This window comes from Zootermopsis nevadensis, unplaced genomic scaffold (assembly GCF_977971745.1).
Source record: "Zootermopsis nevadensis isolate Lab colony 2312 unplaced genomic scaffold, Znev_1.0 Znev_ptg000023l, whole genome shotgun sequence".
Lineage (NCBI taxonomy): Eukaryota > Metazoa > Arthropoda > Insecta > Blattodea > Termopsidae > Zootermopsis > Zootermopsis nevadensis.
The window spans coordinates 4,699,103-4,708,926 of record NW_028259155.1 but is presented as its reverse complement, the minus strand read 5'-3'; the positions used below and the strand labels follow the sequence as shown (position 1 = coordinate 4,708,926).

Below are 9,824 nucleotides of genomic sequence, written 5' to 3'. Positions count from 1 at the left end.
CGCAGAAGTAAACACTTGTTAAAATGACTCGTCTTTGGTGCAAGGAACGCGCGAATCGATTAAACTTCGATTGCGTACCAAATCGATATACCAGCAAAGGGCCACGGAGAATCTTTACACAAAGTCGAAGTAAAATTGTCGATAACAGACAGCAACACACGTCAAAATTTTACAGAATATTGAGACATAAATCCACGGTTAAGAACAATTGTATTAAATATGAATATTACGATAGATGGAAATCGGCGATCTGATGATAGAATGCATGCTGACTTGCTTACAACGTGGTTAAGATAAAAACACGTAAACCATGATTTCAAATCATATTATCTTTAAAATATCCCGTTGAATAACAAATTCTTATGTCAGGTCGGTGGAATGGTTAAGATTCGGGGTAGATTTTTCTATAATCTAGTATCACGAAACCTAACCTCAAAATCTTCATTCGTCATTTCATGATCGTATTTTGTATACGCATTAACTCTTGAGAGTTAAAATGAGTAGGATACTAAGAATGTTGAGTGACTGTGGCTACCTGGCGACCAATAACAGGCTATGGGACAAAACTTAACATACAGAACAAAACATGGACGCCATGCTCGAGTCACACACACAACCGCATAAACAAAACACCAAACAAAATAAATATTGTAATATGATTGTATAAACACGATAATACTGACCTCTGTAAGCCTTTGTTTATGGCTAGCATGGTCTTGCCAGTGCTAAAACAAACATAAGAAACAAACATAAGAAAATTAAACAGCAAGTTTATTAAATGTGAAGCTGAGAAGATAAGTCTAAATGAAATAGGAAATCATTTAGATATGATTCATGAACGAGAAAAACCTGTAAACGTAACTACGGACATTGGGTTCAATTCGAATAGATAAAAATTATGAATACAGAATTTTTTTTTTGAAATCTTCTAGAATACAGGAAAAAGTACAAATGCCAAAGTTTAGCAGCCATACTAAAAAAAAAAAATTTAACTCACAAACAGGCAAGATGTCTAAACTTTAAAATAAATTTATTTCTGTTTCATGACGTGTCAGCTAAATTATTCCATTCATGTATATTACAAAATTCTTGCAATTTTTTTTTTAAAAAAAACAACACAAATTCACTAACTTTAAAAACTATTCTTAACGTTAAATTATCTGTACACCACAGTCTTAATTCCCCAGTTCGAACTAAAATAATAATCGTGAAATAAAACAGCCGAATTAAAGATTCAGATACAGGAATCTACAAAGGCTGAGAAAGGCTATTTTCCAAACGTTCATTGGTTCGAAGCCAGTCTCCTGGATAGAAATCTACATAAAACAAACCAAGTTAAAGCAGGTTTTATTACAACATGCTATGAAAGTAAAAAAAGCAGATCTTAAGGTAAAGTCGGGATAGAATCGCAAACAATAAATTTAACAACAGGTAACAGGGCCACGGAATTTACCTTGGCCAGCGTTTGACTTCATAAGATAAGAGTCCATCGTGTCCAAGTTAACTTGGACCCCACCTCATATTTTATATGAGTAACCCTCGGTAAATCCTACTCATGCAAATTACATCAAATTAACTGAAAGAAACATGAGTCTTATTATTATTATTGTATACTTTTGAGCTAGCGTAACGGAACGCAACGGAACGCAATGTAACGTAACGTAACGTAACGTAGCGTAGCGTAGCGCATCACAGCTGTTACTTACCAATCTCTTGCGTCAGGCCACAGCGGCAGTCCATACGGGCTGCTTGATGGAAAGTCACCCCAATGTAGCAAATACAAATCACGTGATATGTGCGACAGGAAAGTAGCAATAGGCCTATTACTGATTCGCAAATTCCGTGGGGAAAAAAAAAATATTTCCACAATTCTCCTTAAATTTTACAAATGTTAACAAGTAGCAGCTCTCTTTAAAGGATAGGATGATTCGCAAGGAATATTAATTTCTTCTGAAGTCTATACTAATACACTGCTATCTACAGGTCTATTACAAAAAGCTATTTATTTATTTTTTTTTTGCGAGAGAACAAAGCTCTTGTAGATGGTCATACCTTTCCACGCAAACGGGACACTTGAAAAAAGATTCGAAGCACACAAATCACATAAACTACCAACGAAACACAAAATTTTATCAATAAAAAAAAATCAAAATACGTATGAAAATAAAAATTTAAAAAAAAATAAACAAACGGAAACATCTGAAAGGAAACGAACGATAACAAAGTGGAGTAAAGCTAGTGGTAAATAAACCATTAGAAACAAAATTCAACTGGGAAAGTCAAGTACCTGGATAGTGGTGACAGTGGAATATACCTGAAGCGCCCCGTCGGGTGGTGTATCGGTCCGCCGAAACGTCTTGCCTGCGGTGCCAGATACGCCGCCAGAGGTGGGATCGCCTTATTGTTGTTACTAGGATTATTTGCGAACTTTACGGTGATCGGTTCTGTGGATCCCTTCGGAATGGTTCCATTCAGCTCCTGGATAGCTCGTTCCGCTTCAATGCGCTGGTCAAACCTTATGAATCCAACTCCTTTCGACAGACCTGTAAGATCGACGAACATTAAACGACTTTCTCGTCGACTGGGACGCCACCTGTCGTGAACCTTCAACTGTCTTTCGTCAGTCTCCTTCTATAGAGCGTGTGCCTGCTTCGCGACAAACATTCTTCTGCCATGATTATGAACACCAGTGGGAGGGTGTGGCCCTGCGTTCATTGGTCAAATCAAGTCACGTGGCACACACGCTCCAAATAGCAGGCGCTAGGTAGACTACCAAGCTAGACACTACATAAAACAGTTCTTTGGCCATGAGATGTTGGCAGTGGTATATCAGAGGGACATACCAGGTTCTTCAACGAAGTAAACCTTCACTTTACCGTCGTCTGCAGCCCACCCATCACCAATAACCATGGCGTCAAGACCAAAAATCACGTATCTTAAATATGGTCATTACGTCAGATGATTTTACTATATCAAATATTAACTTAAAAAAAAGGTAACCGAGGGGTTTTAAAAAACAGTCTTCCTAGTAAAATAAATAATATAATTACCCTCCAAAACCCCACAGCAACGATACATGAAATCGAAGTCCACCTCCCCAGAAAATTAAGCGAGGCCTGGTGTTCATATGCAGCCATGGCAGAAATGACCGATATGCCTTTTCAATTCACGACAAGTGACGTATATTGAGGATAAAAGTAACCCATTAATAAATTATACTTTGCAAATTGAATTTATTAATTATCTAATTACCACGTAATTGCACACTACACGTGGCGGTCTATACGTAAAAAAAAAATTTTTTTTACGTAGTCCATCGTAAAGAAAAACTAAGCATTTGAACGCATTGACGTGTCTTGAAACGCAAAACACTGCAAATACAAAAACACCCACCACACACACACACGATTAAGAGACAAAAGAGTGCAGACAAAGGGTGTGAGCAAAGCAAGGATTATGTGTTCGCGTGCTATTGCCCAACCCAAAGTTTATTATCCCATACTAATTCTGGTTTTAGTGTGTTTTTTTTTAAAAAAACATTAGATTCAACTACTACTATAACAAAACTCAAGTTAACCAAACCATTTCGTGCACTAGAATCCGCTATATTTTAATTTTAAGCTGCGTGTGATTTAGAAACTGCTTATGGTAACTGGGTTTAAAATAGAGCAGTGGTCTCCAATTTAATTTTTTTTTTCATGGATTATAATCGAAAAAGAAAAAGTGAAATCAGGCAATCGAACAGAGGGCTGTTAGTAGCGAACAAGGAACCATAGCTCTAATCCCTGCTTCCAAAAATAACACAAGGAATTGCACCTTGATGAAGACCACTATTCTAAAGGGGAAAGCAGATCCTAATGTTAAAAACAAACAGATTCACTCACGTACAGGGCAAACTTTCTCCAGCTCCACTGACATATTGGCGGACTACGGAAGAAAAAACCAGAGAAAAAAAATATACAACATATTTCTGAACTGATATAAAGAGACTAACACTCATGACACAAATCCACATTTATTCTTTTAAATCAAAACAAATTTTGTAAAAAAAAAAAACTCTAAAAATTCCCTTCCAACTCTGTAAATTTTAATGTGAATGGGTTCTTTATTTTCGCTTTTAACTGCTAATATCGTACGACAGCCACGTAAAACCATCACAAGGCCAAATATCAATCCAACATAACTTTTAAAAACAGAACATTCTTTATTCAGCTCAAAAGAATTGACAACCACATCAAAACATTAATATAAAATTGGCTTAATATGTGCTACACCAGACCTCGACATCAATTCCACTGTGATACCTTACCCCGTCTCACGTAAGCATTCTATCAAAACAAAGAAACATAACGTATAAGGTTGAGAGAGAGAGAGAGAGAATTATTAAGGTGCAATAGTAAATCGTTGAACATTCTGCGAGCCCATCGTTACAAAAAAAAATTGTACAATAAAATTATTAACAAGTTGTCTGTTACTTTTCATGGCACACAAATTTTGGATCCTGCTTACCGATGCGAAAACGTAGAAAAATAGTTTCATGTTACTCTCACCAGAGGGGGTTAGTAACTGTGACAGCAAGATCTTTACACACGTAACTCTCAAAGTCTGAAAACTTCCAGCTGGACTTTTTAGTTTATACTTCAGTAACCAGATGATTCACCAGACACAATGAAGCACACTTAAATCTGCACGCTATACGCGTCTGAATTGTTCAATACTGACGCAAGACCTTAGCGTCTCTAAAAACGTATAAATGTATTCATAAATTTTTCTTCATCCTAACCTAACATAAATTTTGCTAGACACGCGAAATTCCTCTGATGAGGGACGTATGAGGCCTTATGAATGTCTAATGATACATAAATGCATTTAGTAAACATTACGTATTATTAAACATTATAAATACTTATCAGATCTAAAACTTCTTGACGATGGTGAAGAGTCAATTGAATAAAAATTTTCTTGGATATTATCCATCGTCTAGTAAATACAAAACGTAATATTTACTAGACGATGGATAATATCCAAGAAAATTTTTATTCAATTATAAATACTGTCTAAATATGTGAAATTAACGATTCATTTCTGATTTTAAGAAGTACGAAGTTCCAAATATTCTGAAAAATTAAACGCTAGAAACACCTTACGTCATCAAATACGTAACTTCGAAGACGTAAAGCTACAAATGTAAGTACTGATATCGCCTGTAGATCATATGAGGATTAACGTAGAAAGAAAATAGATCTATTGTCGAAGAGAAGATCCACATAAATATTACGTACGATGTCACAATCAGACGCAAGGGATTAAAATGTTATGTTATGTTATGTAATGTTACACAGGATATCGAAATAGAATCGATTCCTAGTATAACGACGAAAACGATATTTGATATCGATATTACATTATTTAAAAGGACGAGGATTCAAATACAAACTTGTAATCCAGAGAGAGAGAGTTCTAGTTGACAAATCTGGTGGCGTATTAAAAGTTATAACGAATATTTTAGTAAAAATATATTACCTGTAATTTTAAGAGAAAAATATCCCACCTGTAAAACTAAACACTGAATTATCTTGTGTAAGATTATTTTACGAATTAGTTTAACTGAGTTGTTAGCATACATTACTCTGTCTTATTTCAAAAACAAATTATTTACTTTAAATTAACAAAATCTTTAAAATTGTATACAGATCCATTTATGATGAAAACATTTTGAAAAAAAGTTTTACTTCGATCAAAGTTACGGAATGTAACGTCACATATTGCGTAATTAAAGAAACAGGCTGGCTACCTAACGTTATTATAAATTAAAACAGCACGAAGTAAGTATAGGTTTATTAATACTCATATAAATTTAGCGATAAATATAGGTTTTTTTCTATTAAATTCATGTTAAATATGACATACTATAAAAACGATTTCGTTTAGAAATTTCTCCACGATTTTTACGAATACTTTACGTATAGGGCTAGAAATACCAACTTCCAGGAGTAAATAAACGATGATATACATATTTTCAGCTACGCAGAAGGAATAAGATGGTACTCATGCGACACAGAAGGCCAGAGTTTGAATTCCGTAACATCACACAATCTTTAATGACAAATCAATAAATCAACGTAAATAAAATTTTAAATTCATAATAAAATTATGAACGTTATAACAGAGAAACAATGTTATTTCAATAATTAAGCCAATATTCGAGTAGATTTATTAATTTAACCTCCAATAAATAATTTCTTACAGCGTCAATTTAATTTGCCCCTAGTACTGAATATTGTACACAAAAATTTATTCTTAGAATTCCATCATTTTTAACTTTTATAAAAGTGAAGTATTAATAAGAATGTTATGTCTGCTCATAACATACCTTCTGTGTATGTTGCATGCCATGATTTTCCTCTGTCGCGAAAAAATTAAGCCAGCGAGCTTCGTGATATATTATTTCTGTGCTGTGCGTATGTCTTGATGTTATTTGGATATACAGGCGTCTTACAGAGATTTATTAAAACTTTGGTGACGAATTAATCTCGCAGATGCGTTATGCAAAAAAAGTCTGCGATTTACTAAATTAAATATTACCTAAGCTCAAGAATTCAAATATCCACCGCCATTAGAGACAAAGTAAAATAAATTAATTACTAATAATATTTTTATATAAGAGGACAGGATCCTATTTAAATCTGTAATTAAATTACGTTTAAATACGTACAGACCAACAATACATATGTATACATCTCGGCTAAGTACAATCCCATGAGAACAAATATCTGTATCATGAAGTGTAACAGACTAAAATCATGAAAAGTTTTTCAAAATATAAGTTTTGAAATTAATTAACGATGTTTTAGTCTTCTTAACGACATCTCGTCTGGACTATTCAATTAACACAAAGGCTATAAATCTTACCCTCCAAAACCTTCGTATCTAAATATAAGTCCACACGGTGTCACAACCAAGAAGACGAACATCGACATTTTCACTTCTGTGAGAACTTCCAAATTCTATTCTTTCAGTTACAAGTTTTCAAATAATGTAAAAAAGACCAACATGGCTAAGTTAAACAAACTACAAAAGTCGTGGAAGAAAAACACAAATATTTTCGTGGGAAACACAAAAACATACCAAATATATTTACTTTTCTTGTTATTGACAGCTTTTCACAACGACATCTCATATTTAAAGCTATATTTCAATAAAAAATACCATATCGTCTTCGTTGGTGGCGTACTAAAATGATAACTTCGTTTTCGAAGTTATGTAATTAACATATTCATTGTTCTTAAAAAAATAGTAACGACACACAATGCATGTAAAAAAGATTCAACGATAGGTTTAAAAATTTATATCAGAACAGGGAGAGGTTAGAGAGGTATTTTTTTTAAATGCATAATTTTATCGTAAGTTAATTTAATGCAAGTAAGAAGACGTGACATATACGCTTACCAGTAATGTTGTCACAGAGAATCCGTGAAGTGATAATACGTCCATAAGGGCTGAACAAATTCTCAAGATCCTGTTGAGTCATGTTCTTTGGCAGCCCACTGACGTATAAATTGGCACCCTTTATAGCCTCACTGCTAGGCCGAGCGTACGACACCTAAAACACAACAAGTAACTTGCCTTCTTCATACTCATCCAATCCACCTGACGAGATAACTTACAATGCAAAAACTGTTAACTGAGATTATTTAAAATTCTAGATCGTTGTCTGAATTGAAATAATTATTATATTTTCGACGTCCTTCAAATTAGCTGTTTTAAGACAGATTACAATTTAATTATTCATTTTAATATAAACTTTTATTTTTAGTGTTCTGTCTGACGACAGGTCCATATGAACAGGATCCTTCCATCCTTTTCTCGGACTGGGACCTGTTCATATACGTTCTTGGCAGATGATCCAGAAGTGGTTTGCCATTGCCTTCTTCTGTGTGTGAATGGAGTAATTGTTGGGATGCCACGGAGGAAAACTCCGTGTTGCCTAGACCACGGCCTTGCCCAACACAAGTTATAAATTCGGGCACCGCCGTGAATCGAACCCGAGACCCCCAGGATTACAACTACGGGTGATTAATCAATAAATAATATTCATAATAAGATGACTGTTCAAATTATACACTTTGCGTACAAAAAAAAATAATAAAATATTCGCCATTGACAATGTTCCTGTAATGCTGAAACATCTATGGTGATGTAAACACAAGCTATAAGATTTTAAAACTTTGACTTGTGCGCGGTTTCAAAGATTTCAAGATACTGCAAATAGACTCTGTTAACTATCCGATGCCGTTCTAAATCCGTAACAACATTTGACTACATAAAATCTTTGCAACATTTCTAGTGTACAAACATCTAAAAGAATATCTTGTCATTAATCAGGTCGACGAAACTAAAATCGATTACTCCATACTTATCGAAATTTTTTTGATTACGTCCGAGTGACAACGCATGACCCACCGTGACGTATCTCTGAGCGTTACACTATTCTGCATATACACACACACACATTGAAGTTTCAAAAATATCTAACAGAAGCCAGCAGCCAGGCTGTACCGTTGGATAAACGATATAAACAATTCTAAACTAATCAGACGTGAGTAAAAAACATGCGAGATTTTACAGATACATCTAGGCAGCCACGCGCAGTGATACGTTTCAAGAACGGATCCAAACGTATCTGAAAACACAAGAGTTCACTGCAATATTTTGGAATGTGAATGTCACGTTAATGTTACGCAGCGAAGAATCTTTGCCTTAAGACTTCCAGTTCCAACAGCTTCGACTATAAAAATGGCCGTGTAGTCTGGTAGAATCGAACTGATTTCTCTGTAAATTTGGTGGAATTGTTCTTAGATTCCATCATTTATCAAAGCCCTAATTATCGATTGGAGCTCGCGGTAAACAATGCTGACCGGGAATGTAATTAAATCAGTCACATAAAACATTTCTTCTATATGCTTTACACTAGATCAGGGGTGGCCAACCCGCGGCCCGCCTTGAACATTTTTCCGGCCCGCGAGATTCAGATTATATTTAATTTTTAGTGCTATATATTTCTTTACAATGTACGCTTAGTATCATTATTATTATATTATCTATGTTTACATGTAAGAATAATAGTAAACACAATAATAATAACTCATTATGTTTCAATTTTTCACTCCAAAAAAAATGTCTATAGTGTATCTAAATCTAATATGAGGATATATAATTTTATATGTGGCCCGCAGAGTTATGATGCATTTCCAAAGTGGCCCGAAAGATCATTTGGGTTGGCCACCCCTGCACTAGATATTCAGCTCAGTGTTAACAAAGAGATTGTACTTTTCCACTGACTTCAAAATTCAAGTGACATTTGGGTGCGGTATATCGCCTGATTAAAACCAAAATGAATCAATATGGAGAAAGCCACCTACAAAGGATCTGAAATGATCCTAACTAACACTTATTTTACTTTAATTGTAAGTCATTTGTCGGATACACTAACGAAACTTGAAGACAGCTCCTAAAAAACATATGCGCTCATAAGTTCCTGGAAATTAAATATCTGTGTAATTGATTCAATGAGCTCTAATCCATTAGAGAACCTTTAATATGCTCTAAATTCTGCTATTACACAATCTTCCAACGTACTCCTTTGTCCAAGACAAAAGCGAAATTTAAAACAAACGCTAGTTCCACAGGAATCATTTAAATGCGTGCATGAAAATGCTACAAGAATTAATATAATCGTTTATAATATGTATCGTGCACTTATTAAAATATTCACGGGTACTATGTAACTCGTTAAACACGGTTCATCACCTGGTATAAATTTA

General features: G+C 34.5%; 1 protein-coding gene across 5 annotated transcripts in view; it reads right to left on the bottom strand.

Annotated features, from left to right (window-relative positions):
• The window catches only part of LOC110831257 (ELAV-like protein 1), a 114,421-nt gene that overhangs the window by 6,405 nt on the left and 98,192 nt on the right, over positions 1–9,824 (bottom strand). Inside the window, exons 5-9 of one of the 5 annotated variants that reach the window (XM_022067040.2) lie at positions 7,450–7,603; positions 3,889–3,927; positions 2,288–2,543; positions 1,707–1,748; positions 684–725 (exon numbers count right to left, since the gene is read on the bottom strand). In XM_022067040.2, coding sequence (XP_021922732.1) covers positions 684–725; positions 1,707–1,748; positions 2,288–2,543; positions 3,889–3,927; positions 7,450–7,603 — 533 coding nt within the window. The remainder of the gene's footprint in view (positions 1–683; positions 726–1,706; positions 1,749–2,287; positions 2,544–3,888; positions 3,928–7,449; positions 7,604–9,824) is intronic. The other 4 variants (XM_022067047.2, XM_087354443.1, XM_087354442.1 and 1 more) reach the window with 4 other exon arrangements.